The 27,039-nt window shown below is 43.4% G+C and overlaps 1 protein-coding gene across 11 annotated transcripts in view; it reads right to left on the bottom strand.

The window, feature by feature from the left end:
- The window catches only part of TRPM3 (transient receptor potential cation channel subfamily M member 3), a gene marked incomplete at its 5' end in the record, with an annotated part of 403,362 nt that overhangs the window by 73,676 nt on the left and 302,647 nt on the right, over positions 1–27,039 (bottom strand). For all 11 annotated transcript variants that reach the window (XM_080972224.1, XM_080972216.1, XM_080972225.1 and 8 more), the window contains 2 exons: positions 5,594–5,666; positions 16,788–16,911. In XM_080972224.1, coding sequence (XP_080828350.1) covers positions 5,594–5,666; positions 16,788–16,911 — 197 coding nt within the window. The remainder of the gene's footprint in view (positions 1–5,593; positions 5,667–16,787; positions 16,912–27,039) is intronic.

Genomic DNA, 27,039 nt, shown 5'->3' with positions numbered 1-27,039 from the left:
GTGGGGTCTGGTGCATCACTTCCCCTCCCAGAAGCTCCCTGCCATCAATGGTGGTTACTTGCAAGGGGAAATCCAGGGGCAGCAGGTGGAGCTGGTGCTCTAGTGCAAAGTCCTTGCTGAAGAAATTGCAGGAACTGCCTGAATCCAACAGCCCTTTCACCTTGACTGGGTGCCCATTCGGGAGTTCTAGCACCACTTCTATGGCTATAGCCGCCCTGGGGGGGTCTGGTTGGGGCACTTCTATTGGTTGCTGGCCTGGCTGCTGTGCCCGCTGAGTGGCAGCCAAGCGTTGGCGTTTCCCTGCTCCTGCCCCTTTACCATCTCCTCCTCACCCCCTGCAGCTCCCACCATCCCTTGCCAGGCCTTTCTTTGCGGGCAGACCCTGGCAAAATGTCCTGGCCGCTGGCAGAGAAAACACTTCTTGGTGGTTTTCCCATCCTTTCCCTCCCTCTTGCGACCTTCACTGGAGTAGGAAACCTCCTGCGCGCGCGCCCCATCTATTTCCATTGGCTCCGCCGGCGGGGAAGGCTGCCTTGGTATTTCAGGAATGCGGTAGTCATGGTAACGTTGCTCTCTCCCTTCCCGCTTCTCCTGGGCCCGCGCTTCCTGCCTTACACCAATCGCAAGCACAGCCTTGGTCAGCTGATCCATCGACTGCGGGCGGAGTGCGCGGGAAAGTTCGTCCTTCACTGTTGGGGACAACCCCTCCTCAAACAGCATTTGAATGGGTTCAGAGTCCAAATCCCACCCGAGCCGGTGGACTAACATGGCAAAGCGTGACCAGTAGTCTCTAACTGACTGGTTCCCCTGTTTGCAGTCCATCAGTTACCGCCGAGTCACACTTTGCTGTATATCACTGGAATACATCGCATCCATCGCCTGGAAGAATTTCCTCAGGTCTTTCAAGGCGGCATTCTGCGTTGCCATTAGGGGCCTGATCCATTCTCTGGCCCCATCCTGCAGATGTCCGACAATATAGGCAACCCTCTCCCCATCGTCTGCAAAATCATTCTGTTGCAGTTCCAAAGCGTACTCTATTTCCGTTCGGAACGCACAGTAGTCCTGGGGGTTCCCTCCAAATTTGTGTACCAGTCCCGGTACCTTCCTTGCTATGGGGGTGGGTCTGACCTGAGCATCCTGAGACCGCCTTTCGTCCAGCCGCGCTGTCAGAAGAGCCACATGCTGTTCCAAATCTCGGTTCCTCTCCACCAGATTTTGCACTCCAGCTGCTCCCTCCGTGGCGCCAGCTTCTCCGGTTTTGCTCATGATGCTGCCTGCCTGTCGCCGTGCACGAGCGACGTCAGGGACTGACGGATTGCTGTAATGAGTATGGGTTGCTCGTGCGTAAGTTGCCGCCTCTCCTGGCTATGTTGCCTTGTTAAACCTTTCTGTCTGGGCAGCCCTTCACTTCGTGGCTGCCTCAGTCGCTAGCAGAATCTGTCAGTGGGCGTTTCTTAAACCTTTTCCAACATAAAAGTTGTTTGACGCCAAGTCTCCTCCTACTCTCCCTGCGCGGAAGCCTTCTGCGCAGGGAGGGCGTGGGTAGCGGAGGACCCGTGCTCTCCCCGCTGGTGTCCGGTGAAGAGTCCTGGAGCCCTCTCGCCGATTCCCCCATCTGCCCCCCTTTATCCCTGGTGTTGCGCTGATTTGCTTCCCCATCTGCCGAGCTGCCTCTCTCCCTGCTGGGCCCTTCTCCAGCATCATTTGAGAGCCTTCCCTCCGCCTCTAGCTCCGATGACAGTTCCCTGACAATTATGTAAAATAAAAGTGCCATCAGCAGGTTTCAATCAGAAACAGAAGGAACTGTTAAAGAGGTCGTCAAGAAATTTCACAAGTGCTACTAGGGCATAGATCTCCTATGTATTACTCAAATTTATGATTTGATGATTAGAGCAGATATAACAGAATTTCACAGATATGAGCTCTACATTTCCCCCCTCTTCATATTTAAATTAGTCAATCATCTGGAAATTCTGTTGGGCAGGAAGCTCTTTGATTCTCTGTTTTACATTCCCTTTAGATTTCAAGAGGAACCAAACCTTATCAAGGCAAAAAAAAAAAAAAAAAAAAAAAAAAAGCTCTAAAAACATCACATGGTTTCTGTGTTGTTGCTAGGATACCCCCTTCATTTGTCTATCTGTGCTAGAAAGCTGCTTTTTCTACCCTGTGCCTCTGGGGTGGATTTACATCATACTACTGTTACAACAGAGCAAATCACAATCTTTGCTGCTTCTGCTTCTGCTGCATGTTTCTATTAAGCATCAGGCACTATGGATGCATTTTAATCTAATCTCTGGTTTATTCCACAGTATTCATTTTTGTTTGTTTTTTAAATAGCATATCCAATTTGATTGAAGGCATACAATGGCGGGGAAATCCCTCTCCTGCAAAAGCAAGGAATAAAAAGTAGTTCTGTCCAGCTGTGTAGGGTCCAAAGTAGTTTTGTTTAGGATATAAGGTAAGAAGCGTAATTGCAATCCTGATTCTTTGGCAAATGCTTTCTGCCTTTTCATCAAAGACTCAACAATACAACACTATGCACAGTATCCACTTGTAAAGAAGGGAAGCTAATACTCAAGACTCCTCCACATTCATCTCCACCTGAGCCGCCTGAGCCATCAGCCTATTTTACTAGTTAGGATCTTCCAGATCGACCTCCCCTTGCTCTGGCTTCTGTGCCATGATGTGGAGGGTGGGAAGAGGGACAGGCTGCTTTGCTGTGCTGTTCTGGTTTTTACAGAATGTAAAAATGCCCACCTCTCAGTTCCACATACTATGCTATGCTAATGTCTTGCACTTTAGATTCAAAAGCAATCATACAACCATTTCATGGTTGACACTCCTTGCCCCTTGCACAAAGAGGATGGGAGCAAATGTGCTCAGCAGCTGCAGGATGGAAGCCTTCCGAGCATCATTCATGGCACAATTACAAGCGAGGAGGAATGCAGAGGATGCATCCGGCGCAGGTAAGCTTAGCAATATGCTCCAGTGAGCACAACAGCGGATTAGGCTGCAGCAACGGAAAAACACAGGCATCACCCAGCGTGCTGCTCTCCAGATATTAACAGGACAGACGCTGTAAGGATTTGGGCAGCCTTGCAAATCATGCTGGGGAAAAAGACTGGGGGAATAATAATAAAGTAATAACAACCCTCTACTAGGATGGTAGCCCTTCTTATAACTCAGCAGGGATGAGGACCCTCCCAGACCCTAACATGACAAGAGAGCTATAAATGGAGGACCACTGGGTCTCAAAACACACATTGAAGCGAGTTCTGTAGGATTATTATTATTAACAAAAAGTTTCTTAGTGGGCTGTGAGTTCATGAAGAGAATGGATGAAGAGAGAGAAAAAGGCCCGTCTGGTCATTTTTAGCTAAAGACTAGTTTTTTGTAAAGCACTCTGAGGTTTGTTTGTTTTTTCAATCAAGCAGTGTATAAAGTTTATGAAATATAAAATAGTAGAATTGGGTCCCCCCCCCCAACAAATAAAACCTGGGGGAATTGTCTACTAGGTGAAAAAATAGCTTGGGAGAGTGCTTTTTTGTTGAAAAATGGTCAGCAAATAATGACTCAGCAACTCACTCACTCTCTCCTCTCCTCCAAACTCACAGCCTTTGGCTTAAAAATACACCCAGAAACAGAAACAACACAGTAGTCTGTATATGTGTAGAGTGAAAGATATTGCATATCACATTGGTTTAATCTGTCATGTCAAATAAATAATTATTACCTATTGTAATAAAAGACAACCAAAAGGTGCACAAACTCTCTTGTTGATTCTGTTTCTGTTTTGGGAAACTAAGACCACCATCCCATGCAGCTAGATAAGTAGTTGGTCCCCTATGCTGTGAGTGCTGTTTTCCACACACTGATGGGTCCCTTGAAACTGCAGAAGGGACTACAGAGTTTCACTTACTACCTCTTGCCCAACAGAGCATCTGTTTTGCAGCAATAATATCACTAAAATGCAGTTTGAGTAAATATTATACAATGGTTCAGAAGCAAGCATTCAGGAAGTACCAGATTGACAGCATCAGTCTGTCAGTGGGTCTGACTCACATTCTGGATCTCTTGAAGAGCTAGCTCTGGATTTATGTGACTTTGAATCTGGTACTGCCTTTGTGTTTGCTTTGGAGCCATATAATATTTGGCTGCATATTGGCCACATTGTTATCCACCAGGAGAGATGCTTTGCATAACAGAACTTCCTGATTCACAATAATATCAATCATATGCTCTCATGATGTTAACATAATGAAAATTAATCTGATCTGAGCTGTCTCTGCTTTTCGAGGGTAAAAATATTTGTTGTGATTGGCGCTGTGGTCTAAACCACTGAGCCTCTTGGTCTTGCTGATTAGAAGTTTGAATCCCCGTGACAGGGTGAGCACCCTTTGCTCTGTCCTAGCTCCTGCCAACCTAGAAGAAGAAGTAGAGTAGAAGAAGAGTTTGGATTTGATATCCCGCTTTATCACTACCCGAAGGAGTCTCAAAGTGGCTGACATTCTCCTTTCCCTTCCTCCCCCACAACAAACACTCTGTGAGGTGAGAGACTTCAAAGAAGTGTGACTGGCCCAAGGTCACCCAGCAGCTGCATGTGGAGGAGCGGAGATGCGAACCCAGTTCCCCAGATTACGAGACTACCGCTCTTAACCACTACACCACACTGACTCTCACAATATCACAATATCAATATCAAACCTAGCAGTTTGAAAGCACACCAGTGCAAGTAGATAAATAGGTACTGCTGTGGCAGAAAGGTAAATGGCGTTTCCGTGCACTCTGGCTTCCGTTGCGCCAGAAGCAGTTTAGTCATGCTGGCCACATGACCCAGAAAGCTGTCTGTGGACAAACGGCGGCTCCTTTGGCCTGAAAGCGAGATAAGCGCCACAACCCATAGTTGCCTTTGACTGAACTTAAATATCCAGGGGTCCTTTACCTTTTACCCATATCCTATCTTTCCCCCATAATGGAACCAAGTGTACATGGAAGGCATTGCCCACTTGGTTCTCAGGCAGGCACCCATCCAGACACTGACCAGTCCCAAACCTGCTTAGTTTTAGCAACCTTTTACACCTTCAGACCATACCTTGGGATACTAAAAGTTTGCTACTTAGGCATCATACAATGCAGGACTGATGAAATGTGTGTAAATTTGTCAAGGACTTTCTGTGCAGAAAACACTACAGTGGTACCTTGGGTTACATACAGTGGTGCCCCGCAAGACGAATGCTTCGCAAGACGAAAAACCCGCTAGACGAAAGGGTTTTCCGTTTTTCGATGCGCTTCACAAGACGAATTTCCCTATGGGCTTGCTTCGCAAGACGAAAAAACCGCTAGACGAAGAGACTCGCGGAACGGATTATTTTCGTCTTGCGAGGCACCACTGTACGCTTCAGGTTACAGACTCTGCTAACCCAGAAATATTACCTGAGATTAAGAACTTTGCTTCAGGGTGAGAACAGAAATCGTGCAGCGGCAGCAGGAAGCCCCATTAGCTAAAGTGGTGCTTCAGGTTAAGAACAGTTTCAGGTTAAGAACAGACCTCCAGAACGAATTAAGTTCTTAACCCGAGGTACCACTGTATTACCTTTTAGCAAAGCTGTCAAGATGGCCAGGTCAATATCTTGGTGTCCTTCTGATCCCATGCGAAACACTGTAATCTGGAATGCAAGAAGAGATTGTTTTTCATTAGACATTTTTAATATTTTAAATGTGGCACTTAAATGAACACAATACCACCAGGTCTGTCTGTCTGTCTGTCTGTCTGTCTGTCTGTCTGTCTATATTCAGCCCTGAAGAATCTGAAATACAGAGATACTGTGGGCAAACCCAACTGGCTGCCTACAGGTTATACATTCAGAGCAAATTTTTCCCCTTCAAAGAATTCTGTTGTTTGTTAAGGGTTGCTGGGAATTATAACTATGTAAGGGGCAAACTACAGTGCCCAGAATTCTTTGAGGGAAAGAATGTGCTTTGAATGTGCCTTATAGGTATTGTTTTCACTGCCTAGCATTAATGCAAATCAGAATTAATGCAAACCAAAATGGTCAAAGGCCTGGAAACGATGCCTTATGAGGAACGGCTAAGGGAGCTGGGCATGTTTAGCCTGGAGAAGAGGAGGTTAAGGGGTGATATGATAGCCATATTCAAATATATAAAAGGATGTCACATAGAGGAGGGAGAAAGGTTGTTTTCTGCTGCTCCAGAGAAGCGCACACGGAGCAATGGATCCAAACTACAAGAAAGAAGATTCCACCTAAACATTAGGAAGAACTTCCTGACAGTAAGAGCTGTTCGACAGTGGAATCTGCTGCCAAGGAGTGTGGTGGAGTCTCCTTCTTTGGAGGTCTTTAAGCAGAGGCTTGACAACCATATGTCAGGAGTGCTCTGATGGTGTTTCCTGTTTGGCAGGGGGTTGGACTTGATGGCCCTTGTGGTCTCTTCCAACTCTATGATTCTATGATTCTACTTTGACGTGCTTTTGAACTGCTAGGTTGGCAGGAGCTGGGACCGAGCAACAGGAGCTCACCCCATTGCGAGGATTCGAACAGCCAACCTTCTGATCGGCAAGTTCTAGGCTTTGTGGTTTAGACCACAGCACCACCCGTGTCCCGCTATACATCTAAGTGAAGTAAATAAATATTCCATCTTCACAATGGATGGTTACAACTTCTGCTAGAATCTGTTGTATTCCTTAGCAATGCCCTAAGAGAACCCTATGAAACAAAATGTTCCAGATCTTTCCTTTTGTCTAGATGCTCTGCCCAAGCTGGGATGCCCAGCCCCAACATAGCTGTTGCTTTTTCTGATTTTGTTTTAACATGCATATTCCAACATTTTGTAGAACAGTTTCCTTATAAAGAAGGAAAAGATGAATTACATCCTGCCATCTCCTTGAAAGCACAAGGAGTGATAATGTATCTGAAGTAAGCATAAGACTACACTAAAACTCATTTTATTCTATCAGTCTCAGGAAGTAAGGAAGCAAATTTATTCTTTCTGCCAAAGATTGATGGGAATCTGCTATCAAGAAAACAGAAATCCAAAGATGCAAGATAAGCTGCAGAAACAATGGAAATCAGGTAGAAGATGAAATCCTAAAGCACTGCAAGTTATGTTTGAGTGATCTTGGCGTATCCTATGATGCCCTTTCAGAGCTCTGCTTCAGATGGGCAATAGGAATTCAGGGTGAACAAATGTTTGGTCCAGAATTATAATTGTTCATCTTTATTTAAACTAGTTGAGATTTTGCAGGTGTCTCATAAATGCAAGTTGCTTTAACATTAACAATAGACACTGTTTGCGGACAGTGAACTGCTTCTGTTTATAGTCAGGGTTATTAATTCATTATGGTCCTCTTACTAGAAGAGCAGCTTCTATTCCAGTATTGCTCAGCATTTATAATTCAGCTGGGTATGCCTGAATATTTTAGTGTAAATTTCCCTTGGCAGCAAAATAAGGAGGGGAGAGAGGGGGAGAGAGAGAGAGAGAGAGAGAGAGAGAGAGAGAACGCGCAGGCACACACACAAACCAAATGCTGAAGAATAAACTGCTCAGAGGAAAAATGCAGTAAGTCTAGCAGATTTGTCAGCACTGAGGGGGCCCTGCGCCTATTTCTGATGTTCCTTGCCACGACTGCTTCCCTTCCCACTGTGTGCCACCCTGACTGCCACTGCCACCCCACTTTCTCCCTCCTATGACCTCACTGTCCTGGGTGCTATGCCCCACAGAGCCACTACGCCAGCGCTGGTAGCTCTGCTCCCCCCCCCCCACCTCCAAACCTGCCAGCCAGGAGGGGGAAGTGAGAGGCTCAGAGCCACATTTCAGCCGTGTAAGGACTGCCTGGTGGCTGCTGGAGGGGAGAGGTGGTTGCGGTCTGGCATGGCTGTGCTGGGCAGACTTTGGGCTTCAGCAGAGGGCAGGGGCAGACGTCCCTCCTCTTCCACTAGCCATGCTGGCCGCTGGGGCTCCTCCGCGACTGCAGCCCATCGTGGGTGAGCTCAGTGGAAATCAGTGGCATCAGAAAATAGGGATATGTCTTAGCTTTGAGTTGGGGAGCAGGACAAGACTAATAAATGTCACCTCACTGAATATTTTAAATTCAGAAGAAAGCTGTTGTTGTCGAAAGAAACTGATTTTCTTAGATGCCCTGAAAACATAACAAGATCAAGCTTCCTTCAGGTTTGCTCTGCACAACCAAAACAGACTTAAGTAGGTTAATAGCAAAAAAGGATCTGAGCAGCACTTTGAATAAAACATTGACTTGTTACCTCTTAAATGTAACCTAAATTCTAGGTAAAACCATTACTGATTACTAACTCTCTAGAGAATACCCATTGCAACATGTACTCTAGGAGGAAAAAACATTCCTGTAATTGCTGCCAGCACATATTTTAAGAAGCAATCCAAAAAAATATATTTTAAGATGTTTGTCTCATGTTTTATAAACTCTAGAATTGTTCTAGTTCTGTGACATTTTCCTGGGAAAGATACTGTGAAAAGTGAATACAGATATATAAACCAGCTTGACACAGTGGAAAACATGGCTAATTATATTCAGATATAGCTTATTTTTAATGGTCATTTAAATAATAATTTAAAGGAAACTTTTATATGAGATGGTAAGTATTTGCCCTATGGAAGAGTCCCTCTCCCATGGTAGGGATTAAGAGAGTATACATCATCATCATCATCATTCATCATCGTCGTCGTCATCTTATTTGTATGCCGCCTTTCCATAGTGAAAACAATGCTCAAGGCGGCTTACAACATGACAAGATTTACATAATTACCAACATAACAGAAGTCATAAACAATAAATAAAGTACATCGAAAGCTACACAACCTAATGGAAAACAATTTCCACATAAATCATAAAATCTAAAACTAAGAATACAGCATTAATATCAATTACAATTTAAAATGACATAGATAAAAAATAAAAAATAAATTTAAAAAACAAAAAACAAAACGGAGCCCTCTCTGCCCAGAGGGAAGGAGGCAGGCAAGGCCCGACATGGATCTGTTCCCTCAGCCGACAGAGAGACTGAGTATCCACTGAGCCTTTGAATCCACCCCCAGCGTCTAGGCTGGGGGGCTGGATGTGGAGACATTGTATTAACAGAGTTGTGAGCAGTGCTTTTTTTCTTAAAAAAATGTTGAGGGTACTCTCATTTTCCTATTCACACTGAAATACTGCCCTCAATGAGACCAAACTTAGATTCACAAAATGTTTTGGGGTATGCGTACCCCTGCGTACCCCCCCCCCCGGAAAAATGACTGGTTGTGAGTCACCAAAAATGCTCCCCGGGGGTGTCTGGCCCTTCACACTCTACAGACTCTTGTTGGTTTGGTGAAAGGGAACAGAATAAATATGGTAAAATAAAAGGAGAATTTCCTTGATGCCTCGATCCAATCGATCGATCAATCAATCAATCAATCAATCAATCAAAACCAACACTATATTACGGCCGTAGACCAGCATAAGGAGCAGTGCTGGATTTACGTATAAGCTAGACAAGCTCTAGTTTAGGGACCCACTCTCTTGGGGCCCCCAAAAAATTTAAAGGAAAAAAACTGGATGTACATTTCCAAAACATAAGATAAAAAACAAATAAAATAAAACCTACACACAGCAACAGTGTTTTGTGTTGTGTAGACTCCTATGATGTAAGTAATGGGCATATATAGCATATATTCAACACAAAAAACAGTGATAATTTGTTGACAAAGGGCAGCTGGACATATAAAGGGCCCCATTACCTTCAGTAGCTTAGGGCCTCATCAAGCCCAAATCCGGCCCTGATAAGGAGGGAGCGGTACAATAATTTAAAATCATTAAAAATCTAAAAAAAAACCCAACTCACTAAAAAGAGTTAAAACAGAATATATATATAAAAGTCCATAAGAATCCAAGTAAGTCTAAAAGAAGGGTTAGGAACATCAGACAAGAGTGAAAGAGCGTGAAAGAGTGTGGCACATCCGTTGCATCTTGAGCTGCTGTGCAAAATCTGGCAAATTTGTATGTTATAGTAGGATTGGCAATCTGAAAGCAGCAAGGAGGTATAGAATTGTCCTGTGTGCCCTCGGTACTTATGCAGTGATGGTAAGATGATTTGATGCCTTGATCCAGGTTTGGGGAAAGTACTACAGTGGTACCTTGGGTTACAGACGCTTCAGGTTACAGACTCCGCTAACCCAGAAATAGTACCTCGGGTTAAGAACTTTGCTTCAGGATGAGAACAGAAATTGTGCTCCACCGGAGCGGCAGCAGCAGGAGGCCCCATTAGTTAAAGCGATGCTTCAGGTTAAGAACAGTTTCAGGTTAAGAACAGACCTCCGGAACGAATTAAGTACCAGTACTTAACCAGAGGTACCACTGTATTTGGTGAGAGATTTGAAATCACAAAATATGCAGCAAAGTAAAGTGTGGAAATACAGGCTGTTGGACCTTTAAAATATCCCCTTCTAAGTTGCTTCCAAAGTTCCCCACTTCCATTAGCAAAGAAAGAGCATGCCCCCAACATTTCTCTGATGAAGATAGGGATGTCCTGTAATATAATAATAATAACAACACCCCCCCCCACCCATCTGACTGGGTTGCCCCAGGACCAATGGTCAGCCAGGCTGGGTACTGCCTGAGGCCCCCAAGGACTCTGAAGGGGCCCTCACTAGCCTGATGCACCTGTGCTACCATTTCTGCCCTGGGGGGGGCGTGTCTCAGCTGTGGACGGGCAATGGTGCATCTTTGGAATGGGAGCAAATTTGCAGTGGCTGCCCACCACCTCAATCTGCCCAACATGCATGCCCCAGTCCATAGATATATAAAATCCATAGAATTCAGGTTATAGATCTATGAAATGTAAGCAGAAAAAAGTGTTGCACAGTTGTGGCCACGTTGGGAGGGGGGAGGTTGTGAGTGGCTCTTGGCAGCATCATGTGAAAGACTTCCTAAGGACTGGCCCTAGCCATCTCCAGCTGTGGTTTAGCATGATGTCTGAATGCAGCCAATATTAAGCAGCTCTTTATAAACTTGAAGATCAACATTGGAAAATATCCAAGTTAGCCCTGAATACTGGAAGCATGATAAGCTACCAAAACATGATAACAATCTATTTGTGTAGGTTATATGCCTGTTATTTAAGCAATCGGAAAAACCGCTTGCTTAAAATAGCAGTTCTTTCTTTGTTGCCTAATTATAGGTTCTTCACAAATACCACAATCCTCTTATTTTTCTATTCATAAAAATGTAGCATTAAACTTTTTGAAGTGTTATCTTCAACTGACAAAATTCAGTCACAGTACTGGCTTCTTTTAATGTTGAAATCTAAATAAATGATTAAATATTTGGGAGGTTCCAGCATGTCAGCATGCTAAAGGGGGACAATAACTCAACAATACAGTATATTAAAGGAAAAATAAGGCAGTATAAGGTAGAAAAATAAGCCCAGCCCCCTTTTCTCCTTACAGCAATGGACTGTCATTGAATTTATGCATGGTATCTTACTTGACAAGAATATTCTTTCCATAGGAATTAAGGTTATCAAGCATCCTCAAACAGTTACTTTGCATATGATAAGATCTGGTGTACTGATCCAGCAGAAACATCTGAACAAGATAAGCTTTGTTGATAGAGTTGTTGTGAAGGTCATGGGGGAATCTAAGGGCTGCTTGCAATGTTTCATTTCAGCAGCAAGTGTAGATACGAAAAGAACCAGAGAATAGTTACAAATAAGCAGCTTTCTAATGCTGGCAAATTCAAATAGTTCCCAGGCATAATATCTCTATGTCTGATACAAATTTACAACACTTCCTATGAACATCCATCCATTATTGAAAAAATTGACAAGAGATGCATTGTCTGTTCTGAAAAAAATTGGGATACTTATTTGGTGTTATTTTGCTTATTTTAGTCCCCTTTGGTTAAACTCCTTATTTCTGGCTACCTAATACAGTATGTATTTATATCCAGAGATGGCAGCATGGCAGGTATGTATATTAAATCATGCACAAGTGACCAATACCTATGAGACCCTGTTCCCTGCCCTTCCTACAGGCCTTCTTTGCACTCTGGAGACCAGAAGCACAACCCATTTACTCCTGCATGGTCCTTGGGCTTGTAAACCACCAGCGCTGGGTTGTGGCATCTCAAGATTATTACGGTGCGTCAGTGCCGCATATTTATAAAAACCCAGATTCACCTAGAATAGCCAGCTTCCAAACTGACTTGAATTTTTCATGTTATGCTTCACTTATGAACAAAAAAAGAAAGACAAGATGTCTGCATGCACATTAATGGAGCCCAAGACTCCATGAAATTGAGCACTGGATTTGGTCTGAGAGAGGGAACCGAAAAACAGCCACAGAGAGAAAACTAACCAGCCTAAAGTCAGAAGAAAACTGCCCGTCGGGGAGGGCTGATTTAATAACTTCCACACTACAGCATTTTGAAGCCCTCTTTAACAAGCCCGGCATTCAATCTACCATGTTTGTTTCTTTTAAAGGGAAAGGCAGCTTGGGAGTGGGGGGCTGTGGATCTGATCTCAGCAGTGGTGCTGCAGCAGCTGCAGCAGGGGATGTGCAGAAAGCATCTTCCTGTGCGGCTCCCGCTATTCCCTATTATTCCTATTATTCTCCTTCCCCAGGGGAAGAGGAAAGAGGAGAATTCCCATGGATGGGAATAAAGTTGTGTGGGTAAATGGCACCCAGATAAACAGACCTGTGAACTATTTCTCATTCCAAACCACTTCTAGTTGTCCCTTGTGCCTGACTGGCTTCAACAGATGTTGGGAATTGAGGGTCACAGTCCCGTGCTGTGGAAGACTTTTCAGTTGATATTCAGGAGGTATCCTCGATATTCACTTGCAGGGGACTCTTGAAGACCTTTTTATGTCAACTGACCTATTCAGTTGCTTGAATGTTATTAAAATAAGCCAGTTATGGTTATGATTATTTTGCATTGTTTTTATGGTATTTTTTAACTACACTAGTATCCAGTTATTGTGGTTAAAAGTTTTATTATTTTGGAAAATAAATTTTTTACTTCAAAAAGAAACAAGAAAAAAAGAATGGGCTTTTGCAAAAAGACCACAGCATGCTATACAATTATGGGATGCTAATAGGAACACAACCACAACTCTCTGTTCTTGGCAATGAGTAAATAAAATCTAACATGCAAAAGCGACGGGGAAGGAGCTTCTTCTCTCACGCATGCCAAAAAGAGATGGGATTTTCTTGTTTCCCTTTAGCTAGAGACTAATTAAATGCTTTCCCATGCTTCCTTAATATGGATGTGTGCTCCTGGGACCCAACAGTCTTTCTCTGAATGCTAGCAGGCATGCATCTGCCATCTAAATTCCTGTCCTTGTATGACCATAAGTAATTTAACAGAATGGTGCTCTTACATTCACGGAAGCCAGCAGCACAGTTAGAAAGAAAAGGCCAACCCACACGAGCGAAGGCCAGACCACGGTCAGGCTGCCTAAATGACAAGTGAGTGACTTGTGATGATTTTTAATTTGAGCTGTAACATTTGCTCAATATCACTGCTTTATAATTTATGACAACTCATTATGGGTCATTTTGTCAATCAGTGGTGGCTTTGCCCAGACAAACAAGAGTTCCTTGATGGTAACAGAGACATCTTCATTGACAGCAACACCCCTGGATTAGACGTCATTCACAGTCTGCAGTTTCACCTACAGCAGTTTTGTTTTCTGTGGATACAACATTAGCTCTTATGTGTCATTTTATGAGCCCTGACTGAATTAATTTTGGAATGGAAATGGGCTCATCAGACCTTTCCCAGATAAGATAAAAAGAAATTTGACATCAATATTGTGGAAGGTTACTGAGGTTTACTAGCTAATACAGTGGTACCTTGGGTTACATACACTTCAGGTTACATACGTGTGATGGGATGATGAGCTGCTTGTGCGTAAAATCGTATCCCCTCAGAGTTTGTTCAAGTCCACAAACCTCTGTCTGTGACGGAGCCCCTCAGACATGGCTCCTCTAGTCACTAGCAGATTCCGACAGTGGTTGCTTTCGGAATCGCTTCCAACATAAAAGCTCCTTAACGGAAACACGTCTTCTGGACTCTCTGCGTGACAGTTTCCGGCGAGGAGTGGGTGTCCCTACAGGAGGTCCTGAAACCTCCCCACTGTTTTCGCTGGAAGTGTCTCTGAGTCATCCCTCCAGCTCACTTTCCCTCAGCTCACCTCCTCTCCCCCTACTGGTTCCCTCTTCAGCTGCTGAGTCTCTCCCAACCTGTGTGAGCCCCTTCACCTCCCTTCCTTCCGATGGCAGTTCCCTGACAATACGCTTCAGGTTACAGACTCCGCTAACCCAGAAATAGTGCTTCAGATTAAGAACTTTGCTTCAGGATAAGAACAGAAATCGTGCTCCGGCGGTGCGGCAGAGGCCCAACTGTTCAGGTTAATAACAGTTTCAGGTTAAGAACGGACCTCCGGAACGAATTAAGTACTTAACCCGAGGTACCACTGTAGTGGCATTGGCGACTCAGATTCTGTCATGTCTTTCAGATTGACTCTCACCAACTCACTGTTGTTGGAGTTCTGGGTAAGTTATGCAACTGGAAGCCTTTAATACATTTCAGCGTCAAAAATTATAACTGTGGCTTTGTCCTTCCAGCTTCTGTAAAGCCAAAAACCAAACATACTTAAAAAAGAGTAAAATATGTTTAATGTAAATAATTTTGCACTGTGAATCATTATCAGTGGGTGAAACATTATTACATGCTAAAACTTTCTGTACATGGGCTGAGGGCTTGGCAACACACAATCTACTTACAGGGATAAAGCTTTTTTAAAATACTCATGTGGCTCTAAGCCATAATTTTAAAACAAAACAGGTTGAATTTGTTATCTTTTGTGATCCTGCTTAGTTATGCCAGTGACCATAAAACATTTCATACAGTTTTATTTACTTTCTCTGTTTTGTATACCACTAAGCTCATTGATTCCTGCCAGCCTAGCAGTTCGAAAGCATGTCAAAGTGCAAATAGATAAATAGGTACGACTCTGGCGGGAAGGCAAATGGCGTTTCCGTGTGCTGCTCTGGTTCGCCAGAAGCGGCTTAGTCATGCTGGCCACATGACCTGGAAGCTGTACGCCGGCTCCCTCGGCCAATAAAGTGAGATGAGCACCGCAACCCCAGAGTCGGTCACGACTGGACAGAATGGTCAGGGGCCCCTTTACCTTTACCTTTAAGCTCATTGATATGGTTAAATAAATGCTAAAAAATAACAATGTTAGCAATCTGAACTTGCAATCTGAACATAGCTGGGGGTTTTTATGGCTACCATTATCATTTCTGTGCCAGGGAGCCCCCTCTGTTTAGAAAAGCTTTGCAGTCTGTCAAGCCCATCATCAAGATCTACTTCATCAAGCAATGGTGACCCTAAACCATCTCAGGCTTATCTTCCCTGTCACATGCATTGCCATTTGGTTTGATTTTGCCCCACCACTAATAATTCAACACTCTTCTTACTGATGCTGCCCTTGATTTCTTCATGCAAGGCCCTGGGACAGGGATTGCATCTTTCATTGCATTTTGCATAGCTCCTAGCATGCTGCTGGAGGCAAATTGTTAAGCAGCAACAGCATATACACAAAAAGAATAACACCACTGGTTTCAGAAAATGCACATTTGGAATTCAGATTCTGAAAACAATATTTAAATGCTTCCAGCCAGACCTAAGGTAATATAATGTGATGGATGCATTTTTGATGCTCTGTGAATAATTTATCCATAACTTAAAGTCCAATGAAACTTCTTAATTGAGTTAATGACATTATACAGGTAAGGCCAATGGAAGCTATTCCTACAAATTTTAAGTTTTAATGTAATTCCCATTTTATTTGTTCTTACATTTTACTTAAATCGCCTTTCAATCAGCTGTTTGTGGCTGGTCTTATGGACTCTTCATGCCCAAGTCTCCAGTTACACAGATGTACATGTAAAAGACAGAATGGTTTCTAACTGACATCCACCGAAACACAGTTTTAGTTCACACAGATGTAACGTAACCAGTCTCCAAACCATGTGCTGGGGATTGGGAAAGCGCATTTTAGTAGGGTTGCCATACGTCCAAGATTTCCTTGACATGTCCTCTTTTCCATGGCCAACATCTCCGGCCAGGCCGATTTTTACAATTTACAAAAAATGTCTGGGTTGCTGTTGTTTTTACGTTTGGGCATGTGCATGCTCAAGGGGCTCCCGATCCTCAGCTGAGTCAGCCCTGGTGTTCCCCCCACTTGCATGCAGGAGCATTGGGGCCTCTTTGCACAGCTCAGCTGGGAAGCAGCAGGCTCCCCATCCCCAGCTGAGCCGTGTGTGTGTGTGTGTGTGTGTGTGTGTGTGTGTGCCCTCTTTTTTGCTCTTCCAAACATAGCAACCCTAATTTTAGATTCTCTCTCTTGTGCATGAATTCCCTCTCCCTTCCAAGGAGGTTAAACTTCAGGTAAACATGTCACCAACTATGGATAAGGCTAACCAGGATTGCCCCAAATTGCAATTGCCCTCCTAAGCGTGGTTTCAGCTCATGGCTTTGAGATATTCCGGGCGAGCCTTAGAGAAGCCAGAGGTTGGGTAATGCAAATCTAACACAAACTATGGTTTGAGCCATGGAAGTTAGAAGGATGGACTGCATACCACTGCAGGTCCCCCAATCTCCAAACTGAGATTGAACCTTATTTATGCACCAAGCCGGTATGAAACTGGGCTTCTGTGTTTCATGCCTAGAGAATGTGCTTGCATACCAGTTCCTTCTTCTTCATGCATTCCATGAGGATTATGAAGAGATGCTGGGCCTGGGTCCGGGTATAGGTGAAGGTCTTCTGAATGGTGACAAGCAATTGGTCCCTCAGAGATTCATTGATAAGTCTGAAATTCAAAAGGGGGCATTGAAAATCCTGGAACCAAAATGTTGACCAATAAGCAGTGCTTTGGGCAATCTCTATTTAAAAAGCAAATTTCTGAGAGAAGGAAAACACAGAGACTGCATTGAAAACACTGAAACCTGTGTTTAATAGAAAAATTAAGCAAATCCCCATAATTTATTTCTGCAGGTTATTTTGCAATGTTTATTACTTTGCACAAGTTAGTCTGCTAATCGTTCTGATCTTGAGAAGCAGAGAGACGCTGAGCCTTGCCTATGACCACTGAAAGTGTTTGTCAGAAATCCCTCTCACTTCTGAGATTTCATCAGATATTGCCAACCTTCTTTCAAGCTAGAATTTGCTTTATAAAGAACAATAAAGAAAACTGTGACATGTTAGCCCTAATGCCACACACTGCAGTTTTCCACACTTGCAGAATCAAGCCCTGCATGAAGTCCTGGAGGGGAAGTTCAGAGGGTAACCACACATATGCAAGATTATGACAAGCTAGTCCATTCAGAAACTGCCAAGAAACAAAAATTTAAAAAGAATTGCTGTGTTTGAAGAAAGACCTGCCTTTTGAACAACAAGTCTCTGTTGCTTCAGAATCATGGTATCAATTTCCACATTATCACCTGGCAAAATGGCTTGGAAGCATATTGCTTACCAGGGATTTCTTAATGAATTTAGGCTGCAATTGACAAGCTGGGGTCCAATGCTATCTTGTACTGACTTTTACCAGCCCAGCTCTATGTGGATCCTACTCTTAGAGACTGGAAAAAACCATGATGTAATGGAGAAAAGCAGCCATCTGGCCCCACAAGCAGGACTGTGGTTAAGTATCCATGCAAAACTGCTTACAACGCTCCTCAGATATCCCCAATCTAGCTCTCCTCAATCTGGTTTCCTCCAGATGTTTTGAACTACAACTCAACTCCTATTATTCCTGACCATCTGCTATATTGGCTGATAGCAGTTGCGGGCAAAAACACCAGGTTGGCGCAGGTTGCATGACATATCTTGCTTTGCATGTCAAGAATATCTCATATATTAGTTTCACCTTTTAAGTTGAATTACTGAAATAAATGAACTTTTCCATGATATTCTAATTTTCCGAGTTTCACCTGTACATTATTTTCATTATATTTTCCTTTAACACTGTACATGCAGTGAACTTGACCCTTTTCTTCCACAATCTTTCCCAGTCTTCAACATTAAATTATGTCCCACATCTCTTGCCCAATCTATCATCACTGATTTAACTTGTTCATCCTTTGTATGCCATTCCAACAGTAAATGATACATTTTAGACAAATTTTTAACTTTAGAGTCCAACAACTCCGTTTCCAACTTAGTTTTTTCTGAAGCAAAACCATTTTTCTTATCTAGTTTATACAATTCATTGATCTGGTGATAATGTAACCAATTTATCTTATTTTTGATTTGATCAAATGGTTTTAATTTATAACCTTCTTTGTCTTCCAATAACAGGTCTGAATATCTCAACCACTTGGTTTCCATATTTAACTTTTTCTGGGCCTTCGCCTCCATTGGTGAAAGCCATCTGGGTGTCTTCCTTTCTAAGAGATCTTTATATTTTATCCACACATTAAACAGAGATTTCCTAATTACATGGTTTTTAAAAGCATTATGAGCCTTTACTTTATCATACCATAAATATGAATGCCATCCAAACACATTGTCAAATCCCTCCAGATCTAAATCATCGGTGTCTTCTAGTTGTATCCATTCCTTAATCCAGCAAAGCGCAGCTGCTTCAAAATAGATCTTCAAATCTGGCAGGGAAAATCCCCCTCTTTCTTTAGAGTCTGTTAGTAATTTATATTTAATTTTGGGTTTTCCCCCCTGCCAGATGAATCTAGATAAAGCTTTCTGCCATTCTTTAAAACATTTCACATTGTCAATAATTGGGAGGGCTTGAAACAGAAATAATATATTTGGCAATACATTCATCTTAACCACCGAAATCTGGCCCATTAGTGACAATTTTAAATCTGACCATATCTCTAGATCTCTCTTAATTTCATTCCATAGTTTCTCATAGTTATCTTTATAGAAATTCAAAATTTTCCCTGGCAAATTGACTCCCAGATACTTAACTTTTTTCACAAAATCTAAGCCCTTCTTTTCTTGTAATAATTTTCTTTCATCATTATCCAGATTTTTCTCTAATACTTTGGTTTTGTCCTATTTAACTTAAATCCTGCTACCTGTCCGAACTCCTGTATCAACTCCAGTGCTTTTACTGCACTGGAGTCTGGATCCTGTAATGTCAGTACTAAATCATCAGCAAAGGCTTTTAATTTATATTGTTTGGATCCTACTGTAATACCTTTAATTTGTTCATCTTTTCTTATCATACTTAACAAGACCTCTAGGATTGAAATGAACAACAGAGGGGAAAGTGGGCACTCTTGCCTGGTTCGCTTCTCTATTCTAATTTCCTCCGAGACCACATTATTTACAATAATTTTAGCTTTTTGTTCATGATAGATCGCATTAATCTCATTTAAAAAGTCTTGACCAACCCCCATACTTTCTAAATTATGTAACATAAAACTCCAAAATACATTGTCAAAGGCTTTCTCCACATCAATAAACATTAACATTGCTTTACAGTTCTTTCTTGCTTCCAGCTTTTCCAATATATCTACAACATTCCTAATATTATCTTTCATGTGTCTTCCAGGCAGAAAACTGCCTGGTCCTTATGTATATATTCAGACAGAACCTTCTTTAGCCTGTTAGCCAGTATATTCACAAAGATTTTATAATCCACATTAAGTAGGGAGATTGGTCTGTAATTCTTGACATTGGATCTATCTTGATCTTGTTTTTGGAATCAGAGTAATATAAGCTTCCTTCCAGGTTTCAGATGCTTTGCCCCCTCCTAGAATCATATTGCATACTTCTACCAATGGTTGGATAAGCCAATCTTTCTTATAGTATTTTGCTGATAGACCATCTGGTCCCGGGGCCTTGCCAAGTTGCATTGAGTTTATTGCATATTCCACTTCCTGGCTTGTAATTAGTCCCTTTAGTAGGATCTTTTTATCTTCAGGAATCTTCTGCAAACCATTGGTTTTAATAAATTGCTCAATTTTAGCCTGGCCCTCTTTCTCCTTTTTATACAGTTGTTTGTAATACTTGTGAAAACATTTTCTTATGTCCACAGGGTTCTTCACAGACTTTCCTTCTGTTACAATATTTGTGATAGTACTTTGCTTTTGCCTCTTTTTTAATTGCCAAGCTAAGAGTTTCCAACATTTATTTGCAGATTCAAAGTTCCTTTGTTTCATCCTCCTTAGTTTCCGTTATATTTCTTGATTTATAATCTGTGAATATTGAATCTGTAAGGCTTTAATTTCCTTTTGTATCTGCAAATTCTTTGGGTTACCTCTAAGTCTCTTCTCTTTGTCTTTTAGTTGTTCCAAAATTTTCTTTTTTCTCATTCTGTGTCTTTTTCCTAATTGAATTTTGTTGAATGAGAAATCCTCTCATTACTGCTTTGCTGGCATCCCAAATAACCCTTGTTTCCGTTCCCTGATTCATATTAATTTCAAAATAATCCTTTAAGGCTTTTTGGGCTTTATTTACAATTTGGGTACTCCTCAACAAATCATCAGTCATTCTCCATCTGAAGGAACCCTGTAAGGACATTTTCAGATCCATAAAACTGCATTGCGGTCTGAGCAAGTTTTAGGGCAAATTTCCGTTTTTAATACTGTAGGAGCCAAGTCTCCTACAGATTCTTGGGCTCCAAATATTTAGGGGATTATAAACAGGGCGCAGCAACTATGGGGCGGCCAGTGCAGTGCTTTTAGGGTATACCGTATGTTACATGCCCGCATTGAAGGATCAGGTTCAGAGGTTGATGTAGCTGCTGGAGTCGGACCCAGCATTTCTCCAAGATTCAGAGGCAGTGATCATGACCAAAACCACCATGTGCTAGCTTAAAGAGAGATGACCTAGCCGCTATGATACCTACTGTATCTTGGTAACACACAGTTTTTAACAGTATTCATATTGATAAAGGGTGGGCCATATATATTTTAAACAACAAAACCGATAATAGTAGCTATAATTTGCAGTAACAAGACCTGAAGATCCAAGGCTGGCTAAGGCTGGGCTAGAGGGACATAAAATAAATGCCGCCCATTTTTCACATTTTAGCCCTCCAAATACTTAGATATTTCCCATGCCAGTCAAGAAGCCTGGCATGGGGAAATTTAAAAATATTGTTAAGGGAATCACTTATCCCCATTTAGGGTGGGTGGCTTTGCTTCACAGAAGTTTGACACCAGAACAAAATACTCTATGAATATTAGTTCTTGTTCCAGATTTCCTAACCGTGAAATGGTCAGTCACCAATACTATTCATTTGCTTACTTGGAAGCAGCACTGCCAGTCCTAATACATGATGAACTTCTGTTGGATTTAACAATTCAGAAAAATGTATCCCTTGAAGTGTAAAAGCTGTCATACTGTGGTAGCTGTTTTCTCATTTAAAATCTCATTCTTTCTCATCTTCTTAAATGCATCACATTCTGTAGTAAAAGCAAATGAAATCAAATAGGGAATAGGATCCACTGAAGCTGTTCAGAAATTGTTTTCTACATTGCCATCCTACATCCTTCTGGACCGTCTAGAGGGGCTGGGAGCTGGGGGCACTGTTATACAGTGGTTTCGCTCCTTCCTCCTGGGCCGTGTTCAGAAAGTGGTGGTGGGGGATGAGTGTTCAGACCCCTGGGCTCTCACTTGTGGGGTGCCTCAGGGTTCTGTCCTCTCCCCCATGCTTTTTAACATCTATATGAAGCCGCTGGGAGAGATCATCAGGGGGTTTGGACTGGGTGTCCATCAATATGCAGATGATACCCAGCTCTACCTCTCTTTCAAATCAGAACCAGTGAAGGTGGTGAAGGTCCTGTGTGAGTGCCTGGAGGCGGTTGGAGGATGGATGGCGGCTAATGGATTGAGGTTGAATCCTGACAAGACAGAAGTACTGTTTCTGGGGGACAGGGGGTGGGCTGGTGTGGAGGACTCCCTGGTCCTGAATAGGGTAACTGTGCCCCTGAAGGACCAGGTGCGCAGCCTGGGAGTCATTTTGGACTCACAGCTGTCCATGGAGGCGCAGGTCAATTCTGTATCCAGGGCAGCTGTCTACCAACTCCATCTGGTACGCAGGCTGAGACCCTACCTGCCCGCGGACTGTCTCGCCAGAGTGGTGCATGCTCTAGTTATCTCCCGCTTGGACAACTGCAATGTGCTCTACGTGGGGCTACCTTTGAAGGTGACTTGGAAACTACAACTAATCCAGAATGCGGCAGCTAGATTGGTGACTGGGGGCGGCCGCCGAGACCACATAACACTGGTCTTGAAAGACCTACATTGGCTCCCAGTACGTTTCCGAGCACAATTCAAAGTGCTGGTGTTGACCTTTAAAGCCCTAAACGGCCTCGGCCCAGTATACCTGAAGGAGCGTCTCCACCCCCATCGTTCTGCCCGGACGCTGAGGTCCAGCGCCAAGGGCCTTCTGGCGGTTCCCTCATTGCGAGAAGCAAAGCTACAGGGAACCAGGCAGAGGGCCTTCTTGGTAGTGGTGCCCGCCCTGTGGAACCCCCTCCCATCAGATGTCAAAACGATAAACAACTACCTGACATTCAGAAGACATCTTAAGGCAGCCCTGTTCAGGGAAGTTTTTAATGTGTGATATTTCAGTGTTTTTTGGTTTTTTTGGAAGCCGCCCAGAGTGGCTGGGGAAACCCAGCCAGATGGGCGGGGTACAAATAATAAATTATTATTATTATTATTATTATTATTATTATTATGCCATAAGCTGCACCTAGAATCATAGAGTTGGAAGGAACTGAAAGGATCACCTAGTCCAACCTCTGCAAGCAGGAATCCACTGGTAACATGGCTTGATTTCTGGTGGCATTGTGGCCCTGGGCAATTGGCAGGTGGGCAGCTCCACCTGCTTGTGACACTCGGCTGTGGGGAGTAGGCAGAATAAGAGTCTGACCCAGAATAAGAGTCATACCCAGTCCCCCACTTTCATGACCATGTTCTGCTATGTGTAACTTTAGAGATGTTCTAGGCTAGCTGTTGTTGGCAGGAGAAGGCTGCTCAAGGTAGGCCTTTTGCCTGACCCAACAGGGCACTCTTTGGGCCTACAGGTGAAGGATTCATCATTCTAATCATCCCTCCATTTGTGTTGTTTACAATTGCCATCGCCTAAAGAGATTCCTCCAAATATAACCAGAGTCAAACTCTTTACAGCTGGGGCATCATTAAAATGATTGGAAAAAAATGAGCATAATTGCTGACAAATATTAGAGGAATGAGAACAAGAGTCTAAGGACTGGTGCTGGGAGATCTGTGAGCAATCTCCTAGTCATTCTCCCAACCAAAATCTCCCAATACCAAGCTCCTGGGGTGGGGGAAGAGACAGCCTTCCTGTCCCCTCACCCTTCCCAAATGGGAAAGCAGCAAGTGAAGGGTGGAATTTGATAGTTCTGCAATAAACTATTCAGCCCCTTTCTTTTAAAAAAGAAAAGAAAAGGGGGACCATTCTTTAGCCTTCCACTAACTACTTTCTTCAGATACAAATTAATACATACTGATTAATATTTTGTTTCACCTGTCTTGCAAATGTCAAAGAAAGTCATGTGTAGCCAACAAACAGCTTACACTGATATTTTCAAACTGTGTTCCTAGGAGCACTGGGGTTCCTTAAAAGGCATCTTTTGATGAAAAGATGAATAATGGCAGGCCAGGTTCCCTGGAAGAAATCTTGTCTACCTGTATTACCAAACCTGCCTTGAAATACGCAGCCAAGAGGGAGAGTCAGGGTCGTTCTAGGACACATTCTCAATTTTCACAGCGAGTTACCTAGGCTCTATCTGACCTGGCCAGGGTCCTCCTGCAAATTCAGCTGTTTCTCAGCAGACAATTGATGTGGACCCTAAGGGTAAGCAACTTTAAAACCATGGGCTTAAAGTGATGAAAAGTACAGCTATTTTACCTGCAGTAAAACTGTAGTTGTTCACCATGTGAATAGCACACCTCCATTTCTTGCTGAGTGTAGCCTTTTGCAGAGGGGTTAAAAATCACCAGACATTCATGAACTAAGAACAGATTTGTTGGACCCATGTCCTTATTTTGGGTTGGCAATCAGTAGAGGAAAAGCCTATGCTGGTTTCTTAATTTCTATTGCAGCCACTCTGCCTAGTCTCATAGAAATCACAGGTGTAGTTAATTGAATAAACTAGATTGGACTAATTTTACCAAATTAGGTGATATGTGCAAAGGGAACCTTAAAAAGGTAGCATGCTATATTTTCAAGTTAAAAAAGAAACTGTTTCACGTGCCATGGAGTGGGAATGCAGAGTGGTCAATAAAAAGAAGGAACTGTGCCACTCCATTGTCGGAGGTGGTAGGGAGCATGCTGGGTAGTGCCATGCTGGCAGACCTGTCATCCAAATAGCTGAGCCCTGACTGGGTTTAAAGGGCCCACAACTGGGCAGAACAGCACAGGTACGTAGCAGCTTTCAATTTGGTATGATAAGGAAAAGATAGGAGGGTAGCTGAAGAATTTTCAAGCCCCACTGAAGTTGGGCCTGAAGCTGCTTTGCAACTGGCATTGCCCAACTTCCGGCTCACTGAGCCTGCGGGCTTCTCCACACCTCCTCTTGTTCTGCCCAGGAAAAGCACTTTTTAGCTTTTGGAGCAAATGGTGATGGGGTGTTCCACAGACTGCTCTTTGTTCCAACTGAAAGCTAAAGAGTGGGTTTTCCCTGAGAAAGAGCGGGGCCAGGGCAAAATGGCCCAGTCCAGGCCTAGAAAGCTCTGGTCAAGCGGAAAACAGCTCAGATCTCAGCTTTCTAGGGGCGGGACAAGCAGAAGTGTGGATGAATCCTCAATAGAAATCAGGGGTGGCAACTCCTAGGGGCTCAGCCCTTTTGGGGCCCCCAATATTATTATTTTTGGGGGGGTGGCCCCTAATGTTCCAAATGATCAGGAGGTGGAGGAGGCTGAGCACGGAACCAAGCATGGCATGGATTCCCTGGCCAGCAGCTCCTCCTGCTCCTGCCACATAAGGGAAAGATGGGCAAAGCACACCCCCCCGACTGGTGGCGGCAGCAGGAGGAAGAGGAGGCCGAGCACGAGCCACCAACATGGAAGTCATTATGCCACCGTGTTTGGCTCTGCTCCTGGCTCCTCCGAACATCCTGATGTCACACGCATGCCATTGATCTTCAGCACAACCTGAGGCCTTTTATAAAACCAGATATTATAAATATAAGTCTCCAGTGCCCTGTCTCCAAGGAAAATGACACTGTGACACTGCCCCAGAACCTCCACCACATCTGCAAAATGAGAAATACGAAGCAATTAACCACCTGCCTGGAATTATGTAAGAGTCTCTCTCTCTCTCTCCGTGTGTGTGTGAGAGAGAGAGAAAGAGAGAGGGGGGGGGCACATATTTTGAAACCAGGCAATATCCCAGTGATGGAGCATGTCCCCCAAACATGTGGTGCAGAATTCTTCAAAGTAGTATTTATATCACCAAGTTTCTTTAACCTGATACTAAGGTTTTGGAAATTTTACCCCCCCCCGGGGGGGGGTATCCTTTAGACAAACTAGAGAATCCTCTAGGTAAAATCATACTGGTTAGAGGCAGAGATGGGTTGCTCTTTTGCAGGCAGGCTATTTGCATAATTTGCTATGTGACCTGCCACTTAGCTTTTTGCTTTCATGAAATAAACTCAGTTTATATTGTGACGCTTCTAGGCCACTGGCAAGATTTGGCATTTTCAAGTGCAATTTCTTGGTGGTTCATTGAAGCAGAAATAATTGTAAGCAGGAACAGATTGAGGGAAAGCCTTCTGTTCTTTTATAAAACAAACCGTACATAACTAAAGCACAAACTGGTCTCTGCTGTCAGCTAAGAGGCTGCACCCCTGCCTGCCAGAAAGAACTTCCAGGCAAGGAGGAGACCCACGGAGCCTCACCCACTGGTGCTTCCCCCTTCCATCTCCATTTCTCTTTTGCCCTTTTGCAGTGTGCCATTGAACAATAATGAAGCACACTTTGTGTAAGTTCAAGTAATTTAGGTCAAAGATCAACATACTGAAATCTGATTATGCTCCTCCAACTTTTAGGAGCAATCCATTTAAGGGGTTTTGCGATCTACTTGTTTGAAATACAACGAAAATGTAACACCCCCCATGTCATCCATGTTAGTGGTATGGAAGCATTTAGGCAAAATCAGTGACTGAGCTTTTAAAAATTTCATTACCGTAACTGCAAAAAAGTATCCATGTTTGTTCTTTCTTTTTTGGGTGATGGATTTCACATTTTTTGGCCGATGTGTAGGTGGCCATTCTAATTATATAATGCTACAACAGCACACTGAGGATATAACATTAAAAGTCCATCAAAAAAAGTGCATTTACACTGCATATTGGCTAAAAGTGAGAATGTACCCTTATTTTGCTTACTATGCTATGCAAGACATATACCCTCTTCTGCTTTGTATATTTGTGAGAGTGTTTTGGGGGTGTTTTTCTAAGGGAGGGGTGGTGCAGAGAAAGACATCCAGACAATTCTGCAAAACTGCAAACTTTTGCCACTTTTGGCTTTGGCTGTACCCCCCCTCCCCTGACTGCAGCCTCTGGCAGACTCTTCCCATTGGTCAGTGCAGTGGCGGAGGAAGAGGAGTGCGTGGGGAGCACACTGCCCCCGGCAGCGCAATCCCGGTGGGTGTACCATGCCCCCAGGACGCCCGCCAGCCCCGCATGAAGCTCTGCCACTGGGTCAGTGGTGCTTCAAAGGAAAAAGCCTATGATGTGTCTACTTTTTTTGTTCTGCGCACTTTTCATATATTTTGAAGTATCTGATTTCTGGGACTCTCTGCAGGTTTCCCCTTCACCAACACTGTTCCACACACATTCTGGGACTTTAATAATGCCTCTTGCTCGCCTGGACAGAGAGATACGTCTAGATATCACTGACTTTTCTGTGGCCAGAATGTAGCCTACAGTACAAAAATGAGCGTGACATAGGAAGCTACCTTATTACGAAGTCCAACTACTGGCCAGCTAGGTCA

The sequence above is a fragment of the Podarcis pityusensis genome (assembly GCF_964106645.2).
Source record: "Podarcis pityusensis genome assembly, chromosome: 11".
Classification (NCBI taxonomy): Eukaryota; Metazoa; Chordata; class Lepidosauria; order Squamata; family Lacertidae; genus Podarcis; species Podarcis pityusensis.
The sequence above is the reverse complement of the archived record's forward strand: the minus strand, read 5'-3'. Positions and strand labels throughout refer to the sequence as shown.